Genomic DNA, 22,009 nt, shown 5'->3' on the forward strand with positions numbered 1-22,009 from the left:
CAATATGTTCTCCCTTCTGCATTTGATATGACCGCAGCTAATTTTCTAGGAGCATCTTCTTCTGCACGGAAGTATGCTGATACAACTTGGTTAGGGCCTCCCACATCTCCTGTGCCGTATTCTTCTCGGCAATATGTGGTACTATATGATCCTTGACCTCGTCAAGAATGATACTCTTGGCCCTCGCCATTGCTTCCTCATACTTGTCATTGTTAGCTGGGTCAACTGGGACCGCTATCGTCTTTAAGGCGAAGTGCTTGACACGATTTCTGTCAAGTACGGATAAGATTTTGGCCTTCCAGACTACGAAGTTTGAGGCTCCGTCCAGTTTGTCTTGGTCTCTTACTCCATGTAGTGCCATTCCGCTGCTCTTCTACTTCCCTCCTGGAAGTTCTCGATGTGACTCCCTCTGAGCCTCGATTTCCCTCCTGGAAATCCTTCTACCGATGTCGAGATGCCCCCTACTCTGATCGTCTGTGCAACCATACCATTGATCCGGATTTCTCGGCTAGAAACCCTCGGTAGCAACTCCCTCCTCCTTGGCCTTGCCCTGTTAGGTACTGTTCTGACAACAGTACCCCACCAGCTCCACTCTGCAACTTATCCACAGCCTCCTAAACCCCAACAACCTGAAGGTGAGAGCTCCTAGGCTCTGTGCAGTCCCAGCACAGACAAACCAGTTCCCTGAGCCAATTGTGTTAGCCCTTTTGGCCTCTGCGTGAGCCTGTCTTTGCCTCCCTCAGCCTCTGCGCGGCCTCTTCTTGGCCCGAACTTGATGATGCAGGCACTGCTTCACCCCTTGTTGTTTTGTTGCTAGGAACAACTTCTATCACTCGGGACAACTGTTTTCTGCTGCCGCTGCTCTGCTTAGTTGATGTCCTCAATTCTCCTATGATCTACAACCACACTTTGATAGCATGTTGAAGTTTCTAAGTCTAACAGTTAGAAACCCTCCATGTACTTTCTGATTTATTCCTTCCTACTTGTTTTGATTAATTAACAAGTTATTTATCATGTAAATACTGAAAATAAACACAAGTACATGCTGAACACATTACAGATCATCAACTGAAGGAAACAAAAACAAGCACACAAATGACAGCGTTATTTTTGGACTAATGTCCTCGGAAAAACCCAATGTGGGAAAACCGATGCAACTATCTGAGGGTTTGATTTTTTTTACCAGTTTTAGAATAAAATCAGGGTGCCAAATCTGGCTCACCCAACAGAGAAAAATCTCGGCAGTAGTACCTCTCCTTCGGAGACAGATGCTCCAGCTGAAACCCCAGATAAACACTCTGGCAGCTCCTCAGCTCCAATCTGCCCCACGAAAAACCCCAGCATAAGCCTCTAGCGACTGTGTCAGTCTCTTCTGCCCTCTGTGTCAGCTTTCCCGACAGTTCCGATAGTTCCCGGCTGTTTCGGCTTCTGCCCTCTGTGTCAGCTTTCCCGGCAGTTCCTGGTAGTTCCGGCTTCTGCCCTCTGCGTCAGCTTTCCTGACAGTTCTAGCAGTTCCCGGCAGTTCTGGCTGTTCCCAACAGTTCCAACTTCTGCCATCTCTGCTTCTGTATTCACTGTTCCTCAACTGCAACAATTTTCTCAGCAAACCCAGCCCCAGAAAGTCGAAATCTTGATCTCTTGGTGTGTTCTCTAAATGACCCTCAAGCCTCCTCTTATACTTTTCTCGTTGACAGATCAACGGCCGAGATTAAGTCCCTAATCAACGGCTAAGATTGGATCTGGCTTGATCCATGACTTTTGGACCATTCTAACGCAGTTTTATATTGATTCACATTAATATTTTAATTTCCCTAAGTTTAGACTTAGGGACCCCATTAAAAATATTGATTATTTTAATATCTCCCAAACTGTTTAGAATCTGCCCAAACCCTTTCTGAGTATTGGAGATCTTATGTGCCTTAGCCTCTCCACCAAATTTCGTGGCTAGGGCACATTCGATGCTACCCCAAATCAACAGGGAGTTCAGTGTTCACAATAGTGCAGCAGGGCCAACAACAACACAGATGCAATGCTGTCTCAGAAGATTGGGAAGTGTTTGTCTAGAGTATCGTGGGCAGAGGGACTCTCCCACCTTGGGACGAGATATGGGCAGCTCTTCGCCAGGAAGAGATCAAACGACAGTCGAAGATAGGTAGCAGCAACAAAGGGATCAAGGTCAAGCAGGAGGAGGAGGATGTGGCCCTAGCATTTGAGGGAAAGTAGGAGAAGAAGAAATATCTCTCCAAGATCAAGTGTTTCCACTGTGGGGAGATGGCTCATTATGTGACCCAGTGCTCAAGGAAGAAGAGTAAGGGAGAGTCTTCTGAGACTAAGGCAACGCCAACATGGGCAGAGAAGGAAGTTTTGACAGATGATGACTGTGCCATGAGTGCACACACACCACTTGAGCGAAAGTGGGGAGACATCGAGCTGTAGTTAGGAGGACTATAGATGATGAGGGGCAGGATCCTTGAGGTACCCAACCTCTTGGATTAGACCTTGCTATGGGAGCCCCAACGAGGAGTAGCAGGACTGGCTGAGTGGGTAGAGACGGATGCGGATGGAGTGGCAGAGAGAGCTACAGTGCAGTAGTCTCGAGACAGTGCAGAGCTAGCAGGCTGCTGTAGGGCGAGAGCCACAGGAGTGTTGCACCAGTGCAGGAAGGCACAAAGAGGTGTGCAACGGTGCGAGATGCAGGGAGTTGATGCAGTAGCGTAGAGGTCAGAGAGGGAGACTTGTCAGCAGCAGAGGGAGCTTCAATATCAGAGGGTGTTTCTAGCCCAACAAGGAGGTCAGTTGGGAGATTAGTTACTTACTTCTCAGTAACTGAGTTGCAGTGCAGCAGTGGGCAGCACGATGCAGCATGATGAGAGGAGGTGCGGTGCGGATGCAGTGCTGGGAGAAAGGACCAGCAGTAGCACGGATGCATAGGGAGCTGTCGTACAGATGCAATAGTGGCAGAACCATGGGCAGCAGTGCAGAGGATGTTGGGTAGGAAGGCCTAGCATCAGCACAGGTACCGATGCTGGATGATCAGAGTAATACTCAGTGAGGAGTATTGCTAGAGCACAGTCCTCGCTAAGAGGGAGTGTTGATTTGAGGTAGCATCGGATGTGCTCTAGCCACGAAATTTGGTGGAGAGGTTGGGGCACATGAGATCTCCAATACCTAGAAAGGGTTTGGGCAAATTCTAAACAGATCAGGAGATATTAAAATAATTAATATTTTTAATGGAGTCCCTAAGTCTAAACTTAGGGAAAATAAAATATTAATGTGTATTATATGAATCTATGTTAGAAGGGTCCAGAAAACATGGATCAAGCCAGATCTAATCTTAGCTGTTGATTAGGGACTTAATCTCGGTCATTGATATGTCAATAGGAAAAGTATAAGAGGAGGCTTGAGGGTCACTTGGAGAATACACCAGAGTGATCAGTCATTCTATTCTCTAGAGCGGGGTTTGCTAAGAGAGATAGAATCAGTGATCGGGAGAGCAGCTGAGGGGCATTGAGTACAGAGAAACAGAGAAGGCAGAGATTGTGTCGGGAGAGCAGCGCAACAACCAAGGAGAGTGACGTAGAGCCAGCAAGGGCTCACGCAGGGCCACGCAGAGGCAGCCAAGTGCTGCGCAGAGCACCAGAGAGGCCAGCGTGTCTGATGCAGAGGCCCAGAAAGCTAACGCAGGGCCTCCTGGGGCTGACGTAGGCCAAGAAAGGCTGACGCAGGGCTAGCGTGAGACAGAGAGGGGCTGACGCAGTCTAGATTGGGCAGACGCTAGGGTTGCAGAGCAGTTTTGTGCTGAGGAGCTGCTGGAAGGATTTTCCGGGTTTCAGCCAGGAGATTTCTCTCAAACTGTGAGGTATAGATGCTAAGAAAATTCTCTGTTGGGTAGGCTAGTTTCGGCATCCAGATTGTACTATGATATTGCTTAATAAGAAAACCCTCAGATAGCTGCACCGATTTTCCTACATTGGGTTTTTTTGGGGACATTGGTCCAAAAATAATGGTGTCATGTGGTGTGTTTGTTCTTGTTTCTTTTAGTTGCTAATATGTAATATGTTGATAATGCACTGGTGTTTATTTTCAGTATTTACTTTGTAAATAACTTGTTAAAGAAAAGTAACAAGTAGGTAGGAATAAACCAGAAAAAGTGCATGAAGGGTTTCTAAACTAAGTAAACTTAGAAACTTCAACAACAAGGAGTTTGAATCACCTAGTTGTAGAGACAGCACGGGTGCAGTTTGAGTGAGGGAAACACCAACAAAAAGGGTTTCAGTAGTGAAAATTGGGGAGAAATTTTGCAGAGGAATTTACTAAGTGATTTCTAGTTTCTAGTGAGAGGAAGGAGGTTGATTTCATCAACAGAAGAAGAGGTCGATTTAGTAGTGTGAATAGCTAGTTAGGCAGTCCAAGTTACAGAGAGGCTCGTTTTAGTTGTCAGTGGCTGTAGCTACCACCCGAAGGTAGTGTGAATTTCTGGAGCAGCTGGTGCGAGTTGCTGGAAGGAGTGAAAATTGCACGGAGAGGCCAAGTACATCTGCAGAGGGAGAGTTTATGGTTTCCAGATCATTTTTGTGAAGAGAAAAATATTTGTTGGGGCTTTTCCAGTGAGAGGCAAGCAGATTGTAATTCTCAAATTTTGTTGAAGATTAATAATAAAACCATCATCCGTAGAATTGGTTTTCCTCACACTGGGGTTTTTACGGGAACAATTTGTCCAAAAAATATTAGTGTTAATTATTTTTTGTGTTTGCATTATTTCTCAGTTCCTATTATTATTTGTGAAAATTGCAGTAGTGATTTATTCATTATTTACCATGATTAATTTCTGCAGTGTTGCGAAAATCGCAATTTTATCGCGATGACATCAAAAAATCGCGATTTTTTCATTTTCCCGATAATATCGCGCGATTAATTCAGTGATTTTTTCATTTTGAAAAATTGCGATTTAATCAAGATTTTTTGGGAAAAAATCTTGATTTTTTTTTTGGTTTAATTTTGCTGATTTTATCCCAATTTTTACGATTTTTCCCCTCGCCGATTTACTCCCAATAACGATTTTCGCAACACTGAATTTCTGAAGACAAATAATCTGCATAAGGTAGAAGAATAAATACTGGTAACTACAATTAAGGAAATTTCACACCTTTTGATATTTGGCTCACTTTAACTTCATTGTATGATTGCAAAATATTCTCTACTCTTTACATTGTATGCCTCGTGGATTATAAGGTCATTTTCATGTTTTTCTTGAGGGATTGACATAGACATTTTTTTGTATTGCTAGAACTTTGGTTGAGCTTCTGGTCTGAAGTGCACTACAACTCTCTTTATGAAATTGGAGGTAAATGGAATCACAACATTTAGATATTTTTTGACATTGTACAATTGAATCTTATTAACTTGTATTCCTCTGATTCAAATGTATGACAAGATAAGTGACCAAACAGTTGAATAACGGAATGGCCAGATAGCATTGTTATTGGTGGAGAAATAACTGAAACTATTCTTCTTCTTTGTTGTTACTCCCGCAGAAGTTCCAATCCGTGTCCAGAAAAAGAAACATTGGCTGTTTTAATGAAACCCTGGACGTTCTGTGTTCTGCTGTAGTGGTAAAGAATAATGTTGTAGCATTATTTCCAAAATGCTATTCTCAGATATATGTAAAACAAATGTCTTAAAAAAGAAAAATGGCAGTGACCTAATCAGAGAAGTGAAATGGGATTTCCAATGATATCAGCCTCAACTGTAATGCAATAGAATTCATATCTGCAGCATATCCTGATCTGTATCAATCAAATGTTGATACCATTCAAGTAAAACTTAAACGGATTTTGGCATGTGAGGTCTAAGCCTCAGAGCTATACTAGAGGAGTTGAAATGAGTATTTGCTTTGAGTTATGTGTGCAGGTTATGTCTTTTTAAGTACCTTAATTCTTTTCTCTTTGCTTTCTTAGTTTTTTCATCTTCTTGTTTGCAATGACATTGAAAAGAGAAGAATGTTTTCTCATTTGCAAACAGCAGAAGTCTTGATTAAACAATCTAGCTGAATCTTGCAATGAGTTTTTCAATGTTTGACTTGTGCATTTCCCCTGTACACATGCTAGATTCTCAACACATGAATATTTTACAAATACCTTCTTAAAAAAACAGATTTCAATATATTTTATTCTATGACTATTCTTTTTCTTGATATAACCACCTAGCGTTGACACTTGTTGATTATAAATTGACTGACAAATCAGATTCTCAGGCACTTGGCATGAATTATTTTTTGTAAATATGCATGTTTTTCAACCACTCTTAGATAATAACATGAGTGGGACTACTGCAAATCAATTCCAAACACCAAAAACTCCAGAGGCCGGAGTTACACAAAGATTAGTTGAGAAGAGTATTTACAAAAGCATTAACCGTTACACAACAATTAAAGTGCATTTATTTTATATAGCCTATGGAATTTAGCTGTTATTTCCTTTGTTCGAATTCCAGCAAATTTTATTTTCTACATCTTTGGTTGTTAATTGTAGATATATACAACTTTGATCTATGCCTATATTGGTTGGGTTTTCCACTTATTAGGGAACACACTTGTGAATTAATATGCTTCAATTGTTCATCTTCTTACAAGGAATGATGATTTGTAGTGTTCGCTGGGTTATTAGCATTATTAATTTAGTAGCATTCTCTGGGTTATTAGTGCTATTAATTTTTATAAAATGGTGAGCACAGGTATCCCAAGCCAAAAAGAGAATGTGGGAACCTAATAAGTCAAAGTTGCATAGTCTGACAGCTCAAAATTAAAGTTTATTTATGTTTTTCTTATTTAACAATGTAAGTATATTTAAATTCTATGCTTGAATAGCATGGTTTATCTTTCTATGCTGAGGTTGTTGAGAAATGTAGCTCATGCAAGAACTTCTTGAACTAGTTCAATGTGAACATGTAAGAAGTGGTACAAGGCATTTCTTTGGTGATCTCCTTGAAAAAGTGATCGCTAATTGTGTCTTGTAATTTCACCTAAGAAACTGAAGAAAAAGTGAAAGTGTAATGTTTTCAAGTCAACTAGTCTTAGAAATCTGAATGAAGTGTTCTAGAAGTTGTAGAAAATTAATGAATTTATATTAATATGATTTAATCTTCATCGTACATGTAATGATTGAAATAGGTGGTAGGTAGAATTGAGGAGATTAGTTGCCATAATTGAAAAGATTAGATATATTCTCTCAAAGCATAAATAGGACAAGATAGGAGAGATAGATCATATACACATGAGAAGAGAGCAAGAATGCGAGGGTAAGGAAGAGTGCCTCCGGAAGAGAAGAAGAGTATATTTTTTAATGAGACTAGAAGGTACAATAGGTTTTTGTGTCCCTATTGTCACTGTAACTATATTTTCTTCATGCATAGACCATATATCTTCAGATCTAGCTGCATGGCTTCAATTTTGGCCATACAGTGTATTATTGGAGCACGCTTTAGTGATTGAAAGGAGAAAGAACAATTTGTTGTCTAGAATAGACATAAATAGAACAGGCTGTATTGTTTTAGCTGTGTCGTCTTTTCAAAGGCCATACACTATTGTTTGAGACAATTTTAGTGACTATTTAGCTGTTGGTTTAAACAAGCTACAGAGATCACCTTGTAAGCTTTGATCAAAGGAATGATAAGTTGATTTGAAGGAGAAATCCTTGTGTGTGTTTTATATTTTCCATTATTTTTTCTTAGCTAGTATGTGATTGATGCAATGTTTATAAATTTAATTTTCTATCATAATAAACTTTGTTATGAGTTATTTAATGGAGTACTTTAGGGAAATAGTCATTGACCCACCAAAATTGTAACCCCATAGGAGAACTCTTTTCCTACATTTGCTAGTCAACCAGTCAGCGGCCCCTGATGATCATCCATGTGCCTCTACCATTTGCATCATCCATGTGCATTTCACCGTTTGGCATTTACACTTGGATGAAGGTGGCCTGCTATTCAAAAGATACTTTGATCATTTTGCAATTGGGTGCTTATACTTGTTTGATTTGGGCATTTAGTATGGATAAAAAAGTGATCTGGAAGATTGACTGACATTGACTGTAATTTTGTTCTTTCAGCTTACCAAAGGGGTTAATCTTTAGCCCTAATCTACTGCAACCTCCCTTAAGGCCTTAGGGTTATAGCAGGGACACTACTTGGAAAGCCATGATTGAGATAACATGTTTGTTGTCCCCTATACATACTTTACACTTTCTGTCATACATTACAAGCCCCATATATCACCTCTACTCTTCGGGTCTAACTTCTCATTGGTTCCTTGGGATTTGGCACCCATATGTTCACACTCCATGAGCAACACCGAAAAACTACTGCCCTGGAGGTTCATGTAGCTAAAAGAATGTAAAAACATAACATGGACACAATAAAACAAAAAGAAAGAAAATAAAAATGCAAAAGATGTCTAGGACATAATTTAGCATGTGGGAAAAAGCCTAGCATGAGCTATAAAAATCCTGCAAGAAATCCAATACAAAGCCCGGCTCCCACAACACAAATTTGGCCAGGAGCCCTTGACTTCCACGAATTTGGCCCTTCAATTGTTTCGGCCCTAAGATAATTTCAACCTCATCTTCCTCTGCACCATTTGGCCTCCATGAAAATAGTAAGCCTTCTCACTGGATTCGACCCTCAACCACCATGACAGTTAGAAAATTAGTGTGGTCCAAGGGCTTCTCAATCTTCGCCAGTGATGAACTTAGACTTGCAATTTTTATGATGAAATCCTTTTGATCAATGATAATGCGATCCTTCTTAAACCATTGATGCCTTAACCAACTTTGTACCTAGAAATTAATCCCCAGTGAAGAGTTTGAGTGATTCCTCTAGATGACTAGCTAGGTTGTATCTTGCAACACTGAAACTAGGTTTGATCCTTGGGAAGGATAGTTTTACCCCCGAAGAAAATATATACTCAGGGTTACAAATTGTCATGTAAAGCTCCAAGAGCCCAAGAAAAACAATTCACCAAATATATAATCATACCCCTTGAATGAACTCCTTTCTTTTAGAGAGATGGTCATTCCGAACACCATGTGTCAATACAATGATTCATCTGAATAGCATGGGTCGCTTTTTCCTCTCTTAATAAGTGACTTTATAATATTTATTTTCCTTAGTCACTTTTTGATGAATTAATTCCTTGATATTTAATATTTTGTAGCCCATGGGAATTAGCTAGGCCACAAAAATGTCCCTGCTATTAACATCTTGAAAAAGGGACCTTACAATTATGTACTGGAAGCAAAAGAGAGCTTAGCAAAATAAAACAAAAAAGAAAAATGATTTGGAATTTTATCATTTCTAGGTGGTGGATGAAAGAGAAGTTCAATGCCTAAATTTTCTTCGGCGATGGGATCATGTATGCAATTTCACAGGTTGATTCTAATGAAGGATTAGGGGTGACAAGTAGCCATGGCAACGTGCCTATAGTAGTCTTTAATGGTTGGTAGATATACAACTTTAATAGTGAAAATGGTCTATAATAGATCCACTATTGAAGGCAATCAAATGGTGGACCTTACCACAAAACGTGATGGGAAAATTGGAGCAAATACATAATGTTTTCATCTTGAAGGCAAGTAGCACAAAAGGGGCATAAGTGGGAGGAAATCAATTAACATAGCCCTTTCTAATGTAGCAACCATGCTCATCTATGGCCCTTAATTGTCTCGGGCATCCATAAACATGCAAAAAGGACTTCCAATGATTCACCAATGTATTCATCATTTCATGGTATATTTTTCTTCTATTGGAATAGGAATTCGTAGCAGTAGGTTCTCTTAAGGAAACTATGGATTTATCTATGTAACTAGTACTAACAATTTTTTTAAGATACCTTAATAGGTGTTCTTCGTTTTCTAAGAATTCATTCATATTTCTTGTTTCTTTCACCATTCCTTCTACATTGTTAAAACTTAGATTCTTGGGTTCCTGGGTTATTAAATCTTGTTCTATCTCGTTTTTCAACAAGCATTTTCTATTTAAAAATACCTACAAATCTCAGTGATATGGCCATCCTGGTTGTAATTGATGGTTTTTGAATTAGAGCCATTCATTGCATTTTATCCAAGCTCAACTCCAACCAATATTTTCTTTTAAAGTGTTATGGACTAAAGCTGTTGCTGCAGAGCTGTCACTTGGAATTTTTGTCAGGGATCATCTATTGAAGGGAAGGGCCGACTTAGTGGTTGGAGGAGGTCTTTATCTAGGTCTAAGGAGTCTGGAAGTGTCTCATCTTGATTTGAATCTACTGAAGGAAGAGTTTTTGACTGGGTTTTCCCTTTGTAGAGGTTTTTCCCTAGCTGAGCGCCTACAGCGTGTGTATCTTTTTCTTATGCTCTTCATATACATATAATTTGGTAATTGATGTTAGATGATCCAAAAATAAAATATTATCATAGGTTATAAAGTTAGAATAAAATAATTATTAATTTAATATTTTAAATTAATAATTATTAATCTAGAATATTTAATTATTAAATGTAGACATTTAGAATTAGAATATTGTTGTAAAAAGATATTGTTGGCATTATGATTCTGGTTTGGCTCTATGGTATAGGTGTTGTACTTGATGGCAACTCACTCAAGTGGAAAAACTCTGTTCAGGCTCTCAAAATGATGGAAAATAAGAGGTTCGCAGGTGCATGGTTCAAAAGGTGCGGATCCGCCGGTTTGCCGTCCAGGAAGGGCGGACATACCCACAGGTTCTCCGTTCATAAGGTGCGGTCCTCCAGTTCACTCACTCCAATGCAGAAAAGCGCGCTCACGTGGGGTTTCTTATGTTTGGCCCTTGGTATTTAGCCCGTCGTTCATGATCCTATGGTTTTGGCCCGTGGTATAGGATCTAAATTATTGAACCCCTGTTTGGATCCCCTGTATTGGTTTTCGATGGTTTTGTCCCATGGTTTGAATAAGGGCTTGCCTATAAAAAGGAAAGGAGATCACTTGGATAGACACTTGTGAAATTTGAATATCTTAAGATCTGAAATTTTGGGTGACTGGTTTTAAAAGCTAGATCTAAATCAAGGAGAAACTTAAGGCAAATCTATTGATAAGTCGTGATCTCTCGGGCGCATGATCAGATATGTGGATCTGACTGTCTGTGGCACATTGGAGGACTGTTAATTTGGCTCTAATCAGAGGTTCGCAGGCGATCCACGGTGTGAGTCCGAGGGTACGCAACGCTTGAGAAGGCGCAGTGCAGGGGTTCGCAGCGCAGCAAAAGGCGTAGTGCGAGGTACGCAGTGCAGAAGAAGGCACAATGCGGAGGTGCGCAGGGAAGCAGAAGAACAAGTTGCGGAGGTACGCTGTCAGGCGGACAATGCAGGTGCGGATCTGAGCAGAGGTACGCAGGGAAGCAGAACGAGTGGTGCGGAGATATGCAGAGCAGTAGACTGACCAGGTGCGGATCTGCGCAGTTTAGACACAGAAGAGCTGCGGGTATTCGCAGGCCTCTATTGGTGAAGTTGCGGACCTATCTTGAAACATTTGTTGGTTGTCTTTTATCTATTGCTGCAGAGTTCTGGGTTTAGATTTCTGGTATTACTTTTCTGTTTACAGCATTCTGAGAAGTTGGGTGATTCATTGGTTGATTGTATAAGGAGATTGGGTGATTTGCATGTACTTGATGATTATTTGATCTTCTTGGATCCAGTTTGAAAATTAATGAAACGTGGTCCTTAAAAGAAGTAAAAGAGCAAAGGGGGTTGTAGCTCCCTTCCAGGAGAGACTGGAAAACGAGAGAGAGTTGTAGCTCTCTGCAGGTTGCAGCCTGCGTACTGGTAAAGGGTTGCACCAGTACAAAATCCTTGTAAAATAAGTTTCTAATTGAAAGAAGATAGTTACATATTGCAGCAGGTGGTTTTCACCCACATTGGGTTTCCACCTTATATCTGGTGTTCTTTGGTGTGCCTATCTATTTTTCTTGTTCTTGTTCATTATTATATGGCACTGACATACAAATTAATGATCAATATCTGAAGAATAAATTAAAGTATAAATCTGGAAGGTATATTGAAAAGAATTTAATAATACTGATTCACCCCCCCTCTCAGTATTATTTCCAACAATTGGTATCAGAGCAGGTTCTTCAGAAGAAGCTTGATCGCTTGAAGAAAGATCTTTCATCATGAGCAACTATGAGAGGGAAGCATCAATCAGGCCATCGATTTTTGATGGGACAAACTTCGTTTATTGGAAGGTAAGAGTTACTGCCTATCTTCAATCTCTTGGTACAGAAGTCTGGGATATCATAGATACAGGGTATACTTTTCCATCAGCAACTCCTACAGATCCGGCTGAGAAGAAGAAATATGAAACAAATGCAAAGGCGGTCAATACTCTATTAGGATGCCTATCTCAATCAGAATTTGTTAAGGTAATGCAGTTTAAATCCGCAAAAGAGATATGGGACAAGATTGTTCTGAGCTATGAAGGAGATGATAAGGTAAAATGAGCAAAATTTCAAACCCTCAGGATTCAGTATGAAAATATCAGAATGTATGATGATGAAAGTGTGGCTAACTATTTTCTTCGTGTAGATTAGATTGTTAATTGTATGAAAAATTTGGTCGAAGAAATAAAAGAGGCTGTTATGGTTGAAAAAGTTCTAAGATCTTTGTCCCCTAGGTTTGAATCTAAAGTTTCTGCAATAGAAGAAAAGGAGAATCTACAAAGGCTTAAAATGTCATAGCTGCACGGAATTCTAACTGCTTATGAAATGAGGAAAGGAGGTCCTTTAGACAGGAGAGAAGCTGCCTTCAAGGCTTCAGGGAAAGGAGAGTATTATGAGTCAGGACACGTGTCAGAAGAAGAAGAAGAATCAAATTCTGTCAGAAATCTTCAACGGGGTACTGGTCGTTTCTGAGGTAATTTACCTTTCAAATGCTTTGCTTGTGGAAGAGTCGGTCACTATGCTGCCAAATGTCCTCACAAGGATAAGATTGACAAAGGGAAGGAACCTGTTAGATGGAACAAGAAACAGAATGCAACTAAGAAAAGTTACTACACTCATGAAGACAGTGATGGCCTATCAAATAGTGACGAAGATGAACGAGGTAATGATTATAAACTTTTAATGGCCTTTGAAGATGATGATTACATGGATGCTATAGATGTAGATGGTTTTTATGAAGAGATTTCTCGACTCAAAATATGTTTAGAAGAAAAAGATATGATCATTGATACTCTGCAATTCCAACTTGATGAAAAAGAAAAATCTCTTGAGAAGTTAGAATGTGAAATTGTTGGCCTTAGAAAAGAAATTGAGAAAACAAATGTTCTTAATCTTAAATTTGTTAAAGGATCTGAAACTCTGGATGAGATTATCAATGTATAACGTTCTCCACTAATCAAGACAGGCCTGGGTTATAATGGAGAAACATCTCAAGCATCCACCTCAAAGAGTTATCTTGATGCAGCAAGGAGGAATGAGCAAAAGCCCAATGGAGATCACCAGGTATGGCAGGGACGAATTACATCAAGAACAAACCAAGACTACCAGGTAAACCAGGGGCAATCCATCTTAAGGGTGAACAAAAGCTACAACCAGTCACAGGTAAAAACTTCTCAATTTGCTTCAAGAATGGGTGACAATAGAAATTACAATCATTTGGCTGGTAGATTTGATAATTGCAGAAGTTTCTTCAATGGCCAATGTTTCGCTTGCCATAACTTTGGTCACAAAGCAGCTCAATGTGTTGCTTATAAGACAATCATGACTAGAGAAGCTCAAAAACAAAGAAGTATGACTGGGACTACGAAAAGGACCTATAACAACTTTTCTGCCCTTGAAAATGAAATTGAATGTTCTATTTGTAATAAATTTGGTCATGAAGATTTTGAATGCAGGAGCAGGTTTCGGCAGACAAAGGAACAAGCCTCAAGCACCAGAACATGGAGAACAAAGGAACCACAAACAGAAAGATGTGGGATAGCTTTTTATGCAGAAGGACAAGAAAATCTATGGTACATCGACAGCGGATGTTCGAAGCATATGACAGGTGATAAAGAAAAACTTGAATCATATACTGCTTTAGAAAAGGGAAAGAAAGTTTCTTTTGGAAATGATACTCCTGCAACCATAAAAGGAAAAAGGCACTGCTCAGTTGAAAAAAAAGGTCAAAGCTGGAAATGTTTTGTATGTTGATGGCTTGAAGCATAATCTACTAAGTGTCAGTCAGATGTGCGATTAAGGAACAGAGGTAATATTTCGATCAAATGGATGTAGTGTTCGTGATCTTGATACAGGAAAAAAAGTGATCAAAGGCAGAAGAACTCCAAATAATCTATACATATTTGAAGAAGGACAACAACAATGCTATTTGAGTAAGGATGATGAACATTGGTTATGGCACCGGAGGTTGGGGCATCTAAGCTTTTCACAAATAAGAAAAGCATGCAAATACCAGGCAGTTTGTGGTCTTCCAGATATCAAAATTCCAGACAACACCATATGCAAATCATGTCAGTTTGGTAAGCAAACCAGAACTAACTTCCCTGAGAAGGAAGGATCAGCCAGCAGGCCTCTTGAACTAGTCCATACAGATATATGTGGTCCATTTAGGACAAGGTCACCTCGAGGAGAAAAATACTTTATATTATTCATTGACGACTTCTCCATGATGGTTTGGTTGAGACTTATGAAACACAAGGACGAAGCATTCGAAAAATTCAAATCTTTCAAAGCCTTGGCTGAAAATGAATCAGATCACAAAATTAAGTGCCTCAGGTCTGACAGAGGTGGGGAGTTTACCTCAAATGAATTTTTCGATTTCTGTGAAGAACATGGAATAAGAAGGGAATTCTCTACAACTAGGACTCCTCAGCAAAATGGAGTGGTGGAAAGGATGAACAGAATGGTCCAACAAATGGCTCGTGCTATGCTTGACGAGTCTGGGACTCCTGCAACCTTCTGGGGTGAAGCTGCTTTTGCTGCGGTTGTTATTCTGAACAAAACAAATGTCCGAGTGAACAACACTCAAACTCCTCATGAGCTCTAGTATGGTGAGACTCCTTCGGTAAAGCATTTCAAAATTTTTGGAAGCAAATGCTATATTAAGAATAATGATGAACAACTTGGCAAACTTGAACATAGAGCAGATGAAGGCATTCTCCTTGGTTATTCTCCCCACAGCAAAGCATATAAGTGTTACAATAAAAGACTTGGAAGAATTGTTGACAACATTGATGTAGTGGTTGATGAAAAAGGATACATTCCTAGGCAAGTAAATTATGAAAATATTGAAGAGGATGAAGACTACTCTCCAAATCAGATTGATGATGAAGAAGAACCTCAAGAGGCACCAGAGGAATAGATAAGGATAGAAGAGAAGACTCCATCCAGGTACGTTCAGAAGAATCATCCAGAATCTCAGATTTTGGGGCAGAAAGAGGCAGGTGTACAAACAAGAAGAACAATTGCAGAAGCCTCAAGCTATTTGGCATTACTCTCCTCCATTGAACCACAAAATGTAAGAGAGGCATGCAAAGATGAATGCTGGGTCAAGGCGATGGATGAAGAACTTGAGCAGATCGAAAAGAACAACACTTGGGAGTTGGTTCCTAGACCAAAAGATAAGAATGTCATAGGGACAAAATGGATCTTCAAAAATAAGTTGAATGAAAATGGGGAAGTAATTAGAAACAAGGCCAGACTTGTTTGTAAAGGGTATGCTCAACAAGAAGGAATAGACTTTGAAGAAACTTTTTCTCTCGTTGCTAGACTTGAGGCCATCCGAATGTTCCTTGCTCTCTCAAGCTTTCAGAAGTTCAAAGTATTTCAAATGGATGTAAAATCAGCGTTTCTGAATGGAGACTTAGAAGAAGAAGTGTACATTGAGCAACCAGATGGGTTCATCCTTGGGAATGATCCAAATCTTGTATGCAGACTAAAAAAGGCTCTCTATGGTCTTAAATAGGCTCCAAGGGCTTGGTACTACCATTTGGACAAATATCTTCATCAACAAGGTTTTTCAAAGGGATCAGCAGATAGCAATATTTATATAAAAATTGAAAATGACAAATTGCTAATACTTGTTGTGTATATAGATGATATTATCTTTGGCAGCAATGAAGAAGCTATGAGTCAAAGCTTTGCCTTGGTGATGCAGAAAGAATTCGAAATGTCTTTGCTTGGAGAACTGACATATTTTTTTGGACTGCAAATTCAACAAAATGAAGGCGAGATCTTCTTGTCTCAAACCAAGTATCTCAAGCAGATTTTGAAGAAATATGGCATGGAAGATGCAAAACCAGTATGTACCCCCATGGTCACAGGATGTAGCTGCAGTGCAAATGATGAATCAGCAGCAGTGCATCAACCAACCTACAGATCTATGATTGGAAGTCTACTTTATTTGACAGGTACCCGACCAGACATCATGCATGCAGTGGGAATAGTTGGAAGATTTTAGGAAAATCCAAAGGAAACTCATTTTCAAGCAGTGAAAAGAATTTTCAAGTACCTTCAAGGAACTCAAAACTATGGCTTATGGTATCCTAGAGATACAGATCTCACACTTCATGCTTATACAGATGAAGATTGGGCCGGAAGCGTGGATGACAAGAAGAGCACAAGTGGTGGTGCATTCTTTATGGGTTCCAGATTAGTATCTTGGTTCAACAAGAAACAGAGTTCGATTGCTTTATCTACAGCTGAAGCGGAATATGTGGCTGCTGCATCTTGCTGCACTCAACTCCTTTGGATGATGCAGACCTTGCAGGATTTTTAGATCACTTGTACTCCACCTATCTCCATCTTATGTGATAATACAAGTGCAATCAACATTTCAAAGAACCCAATCATGCATTTAAAGACCAAGCACATACCGATCAAGTATCACTTTCTCAGGGAACAAGTGCTTGAACAAAAGGTCAAGTTGGAGTATGTTCCTTCTAAGGAACAAGTTGCTGATATACTCACCAAACCATTGCCCAGGGACACCTTTGAATACCTCAGACAAAAGCTGGGGGTTGTTGATGCATCATCTTGTTGTTGAATCTCATCTGTTTCAGAGATTGTTGGTTGTACGCAAGTTTCATATGGGGTATACGCGTACATTTGCTGGGTTGCGGATTGGTCGAAGATTGAATGGCACAGGTTCAGGGGGAGCATATATTCTTCTAATAATGCATTGTTGGCATTATGGTAGAAGATCTTGGAGGAAGTACAGAAGGAGAACATGGATGCTGATCTGAATATTGCTGCAATATGTCTCTATCTCTTTCATGGTCATTTATGGTGTATGGTGGATTATGGTTCTTCTTGAAGAAATTTTTCTTTTGCAGATCTGATCTTTAGTCAGGGGGAGCATGATCAGCAAATCAAAGGCCTAAGCATGTTCTCAAGGGGAGCATAACCCTTTGCCCTTGATGTCAAAGGGGGAGAATGACGTTGAGGATCTTGAGGTTGCCATCAAGTCCAAAGGGGGAGATTGTTGGCATTATGATTCTGGTTTGGCTCTATGGTACAGGTGTTGTACTTGATGGCAACTCACTCAAGTGGCAAAACTCTGTTCAAGCTCTCAAAATGATGGAAAATAAGAGGTTCGCAGGTGCATGGTTCAAAAGGTGCGGACCTGCAGGTTCGCCGTCCAGGAAGTGCGGACATACCCGCAGGTTCTCCATTCATAAGGTGTGGTCCCCCAGTTCACTCACTCCAATGCAGAGAAGCACGCTCACGTGGGGTTTCTTATGTTTGGCCCTTGGTATTTAGCCCGTCGTTCATGATCCTATGGTTTTGGCCCGTGGTATAGGATCTAAATTATTGAACCCCTGTTTGGATCCCTTGTATTGGTTTTCGATGGTTTTGTCCCATGGTTTGAATAAGGGCTTGCCTATAAAAAGGAAAGGAGATCACTTGGCTAGACACTTGTGAAATTTGAATATCTTAAGATCTGAAATTTTGGGTGATTGGTTTTAAAAGCTAGATCTAAATCAAGGAGAAAACTTAAGGCAAATCTATTGATAAGTCGTGATCTCTCGGGCGCATGATCAGATCTGTGGATCTGACTGTCTGTGGCACATTGGAGGACTGTTAATTTGGCCCTAATCAGAGGTTCGCAGGCGATCCACGGCGTGAGTGCGGGGGTACGCAGCGCAGGAGAAGGTGCAATGCGGGGGTTCGCAGCGCAGTGCGAGGTACGCAGCGCAGAAGAAGGCACAGTGCGGAGGTGCGCAGGGAAGCAGAAGAACAAGTTGCGGAGGTACGCTATCAGGCGGACAGTGCAGGTGCGGATCTGAGCAGAGGTACACAGGGAAGCAGAACAAGTGGTGCGGAGATACGCAAAGCAGTAGACCGACCAGGTGCAGATCTGCGCAGTTTAGACACAAAAGAGCTGCGGGTATTTGCAGGCCTCTATTGGTGAAGTTGCGGACCTATCTTGAAACATTTGTTGGCTGTCTTTTATCTATTGCTGCAGAGTTCTGGGTTTAGATTTCTGGTATTACTTTTCTGTTTACAACGTTCTGAGAAGTTGGATGATTCATTGGTTGATTGTATAAGGAGATTGGGTGATTTGCATGTATTTGATGATTATTTGATCTTCTTGGATCCAGTTTGAAAATTAATGAAACGTGGTCCTTAAAAGAAGTAAAAAAGAAAAGGGGGTTGTAGCTCCCTTCCAGGAGAGACTGGAAAACGAGAGAGAGTTGTAACTCTCTGCAGGTTGCAGCCTGCGTACTGGTAAAGAACTGCACCAGTACAAAATCCTTGTAAAATAAGTTTCTAATTGAAAGAAGATAGAGACATATTGCAGTAGGTGGTTTTCACCCACATTGGGTTTCCACCTTATATCTGGTGTTCTTTGGTGTGCTTATCTATTTTTTTCGTTCTTGTTCATTATTATATGGCACTGACATACAAATTAATGATCAATATCTGAAGAATAAATTAAAGTATAAATCTGGAAGGTATATTGAAAAGAATTTAATAACACTGATTCACCCCCCCTCTCAGTATTATTTCCAACATATATGACTCTACAAATGTGTCATATCTTAGGCTCTAATTTAGGAGAATTGTTAGTAAGTTGTTTAAATAGCTTTTATTGTAAATGGACACTTGTTATTTTATAAATGATCCATAATTAGAGGTAGTTAGGACATTGAGCTTATAAATAGCTCATTGCAAGAGTGTTTTGTTGTCCGGGTGTAAATTCTTGCAAAATTCCAGATGTAATTTTTTTTCTTATTAATAAAATTACGTGTTTGATGACACTTATGACATTATTGTGGTATCAGAGCTCCAGTAATGCTATAGCTGATGTGAAGAGGAGATTCCAGCTCTACAGGCACATGGAAAACTCCATTAATTTGGTCAGTTAATATTTGGTATCTAATTTTTTTTTTTTCGGAAAAGAAATTTAATTATATCATTGATTTTAGATTGAGTTGAAATCAATGGATTGCCTGTCACAGTAGGCATTCATAAGTTTGAGCAATTGAGTGCTCCACTTAATCTGAAAAAAATAAATTTGCGCAATTTGGGTACTGTAAAGTACCACTTTTCTTTTGCTATGAATTGTTTATCCATAATCTTCAATGCATATATTTTCCCAGTGTCTTTATTTTTTTCCCTGACAACCCTGGAGTAAGAACCAACCCCATGCAATTTCTCGCATTCAAAATCTTCGATGCGAAAGGGTTCCTGCGGAGCCTGGAAGGCGAAGCTCTTGGAGCGTTGGACGCCATTGCCGTTTCTTTCAATTACATTGTTGTCAACAGTAGGAATCAGACGAGGTGCGGAGTTCGACTCTTGTAACGATAATTTGCTGCCCATCTCATTAATTTGGGGCCTTTGAGAGATCTATTGCTTTACGCCTGAAGACGATGTCAAAGCTTCAACTCCACCATTTCCTTGGATGAATATGAATGTGAACATGACGAACTATCTAACCAGCTTCAGGTCCATCCTAGATTGCAAATGTAAGTGAAGAAGCTTTCAAGTGTGACTCGAGTTTGCTACCAATCTTTTGTGCGGAAATCCACAAATCAGTTATCTCTTCGACAGTCAGATCTGCAAACCTCTTCGACAGTCCGATATTAGTGCCCTGATACTCTTCTTAGTCCCCATATTGTTAGGAGGAATTTGACAAAAGACTTCTCAGGATTTCCTTATGTTACCGCACTTATGAATTTCTTGCTTGCTGCATGGTACGGCCTGCCCTTTATATCACCTAATAACATTTTGCTGACCATGGTTAATGGAACTGGGGCCGTTCTGGAATTCTGCTATGTGATCATGTTCCTCTTCTATATTGACGACAAGAAATATTGGGTGAAAATTTTTGGTCTTCTGGTGAAAATTTGTTTGATGATTGCAGTACTTTGGCAACTGAAATTCAATGCAGAGATAAATTCACCAGATCAGCCATAAAGGTTCTTGTCAGCACTTAAGGGGTTGATTTAGTTCAATTTTCTTATATTAATCAAACAATGTGGAAGGGTAGCAATTTTTTTTGGAGTAATAAGGAAACTTAATGGAGAGAAAAGTATTTTTTTTGTAATGGGGCGATAAAGTTTTTTTTGTAATGGAGAAATAAGGTGAGTTGGGTAATTTCTCAAAGAAGTGATTTTTTATTTAAAATCTGTAAATTTGGGTTCATCGCATTGTAACTCAAAGTAATTTTACTTTGAGGGGGGGTGACATTTTTTTTTTTACCAGGATTTGCAAGAGCATTGTAAAAGTCAAATTTCGAAAGTTACCTTGTAAATATTTGAGAAATTGACTAGAGCCAAGTGCAAAGCTCAGTCATTTTTCTCTTGTTTCAACAACTATACAAGGGTCAAGGCCAAGCCCCGATAGATCATTTTTTTGCGTAGTGTGTTGCATGTTGTGTTTCCCATCTTGATATTTTTTCTGAGCTCGATTCTTGGTGTGAAGCTTCAACACTACAATGTCAAAGTTGATTAATTTGTTTTCTGATTCTGACAAACTTGAAGGCACAAAATCTTACAAAATATGGCAATGCCTCATTGAAAGCACTCTTGTTTATAATGAACTTTGGCATGATATATGTGATGGTGATATTAAGCCAAATAAACCCACAGATGCAACTACACTAGCAAAATGGGAAGTTAAGAATGCCAAAGCATTAGCTCTCATTACATCTTGTGTTAATGATGAAATGTATGTCCATATAGCAAATGCTACATATGCATGGTCTGCTTTGTGAATTTTAAAGACTTCTTTGATACTCAGCCCAAATCAAAGAAAGTTGATCTACAATTAAAATTGTTGCAACAAAAATTGACTGAAGGAGGTGATGTCCTTGAATACATCTCCAGACTTAAGAATATTAAGCAGGAAATCATTAATGCTAGTTTTCAAGTAGTAGATGATAGTTTTATGGTCACAATTTTAATTGCTGGACTTCCTTCTTCCTACACACATTTTTTGGAAACTCTACAATTAACTGGAAAGTTAGAGAAGCTAAAGTTTGATGAGCTCTATGAAATGTTGACCCAACATGATAAAACCTTTGGGAAGAAAAAGAAAGTTGGTGAAGATGTCTTTTTCACAGAGGCCAGCACTAGTAAATCATCAATTGACAGTTCTAGAAGCAGAGGCAGAGGGAATTTCAATCAGAATCAAGCAGCACATAATGTACAAAGTCGTGGTCGAAGCCAAAGCAGAGGAAACAACTTTAACAATGGCAACAGTTCAGGCAAGAGTAATTTTCAAGGTAGAGGAAACAGTCAAGGAAGAGGCTATTTTCAAGGAAGAGGAAATAATCAAGGTAGAGGACAACCTCAAAACAGAAGTCAAAGCAGAGGCAGAGGACAGTCTCCAGGAAGAGGAAGAGACTTAAGTCAAATTGTGTGTCGAAGATGTCACAAATTTGGACATTATGCTGAAGATTGTTGAACTTCTATTGATAAAATACCCAAGTTTCATCAACACTCAGCACAATTTGCAAATGATCAAGATGATGATGGTTTAGAATATGTCTTTACTTCT

The 22,009-nt window shown here is 39.6% G+C and overlaps 1 protein-coding gene across 4 annotated transcripts in view; it reads left to right on the forward strand.

The window, feature by feature from the left end:
• Nucleotides 1-6,180, forward strand: part of LOC149246455 (OVARIAN TUMOR DOMAIN-containing deubiquitinating enzyme 12-like) — a 323,598-nt gene extending 317,418 nt beyond the window's left edge. For 3 of the 4 annotated variants that reach the window (XM_089457922.1, XM_089457920.1, XM_089457923.1), the window contains 2 exons: nucleotides 5,288-5,344; nucleotides 5,535-6,180. In XM_089457922.1, coding sequence (XP_089314048.1) covers nucleotides 5,288-5,344; nucleotides 5,535-5,578 — 101 coding nt within the window. In that variant the 3' untranslated portion in view covers nucleotides 5,579-6,180. The remainder of the gene's footprint in view (nucleotides 1-5,287; nucleotides 5,345-5,534) is intronic. The other variant, XM_089457921.1, reaches the window with a different exon arrangement.
• The last annotated feature ends 15,829 nt before the right edge of the window (nucleotides 6,181-22,009 follow it).

The sequence above is a fragment of the Pinus tabuliformis genome, chromosome 7, assembly GCF_031772625.1.
Source record: "Pinus tabuliformis cultivar Carrire ecotype Pingquan chromosome 7, CPIR1, whole genome shotgun sequence".
NCBI classification, from domain to species: Eukaryota; Viridiplantae; Streptophyta; class Pinopsida; order Pinales; family Pinaceae; genus Pinus; species Pinus tabuliformis.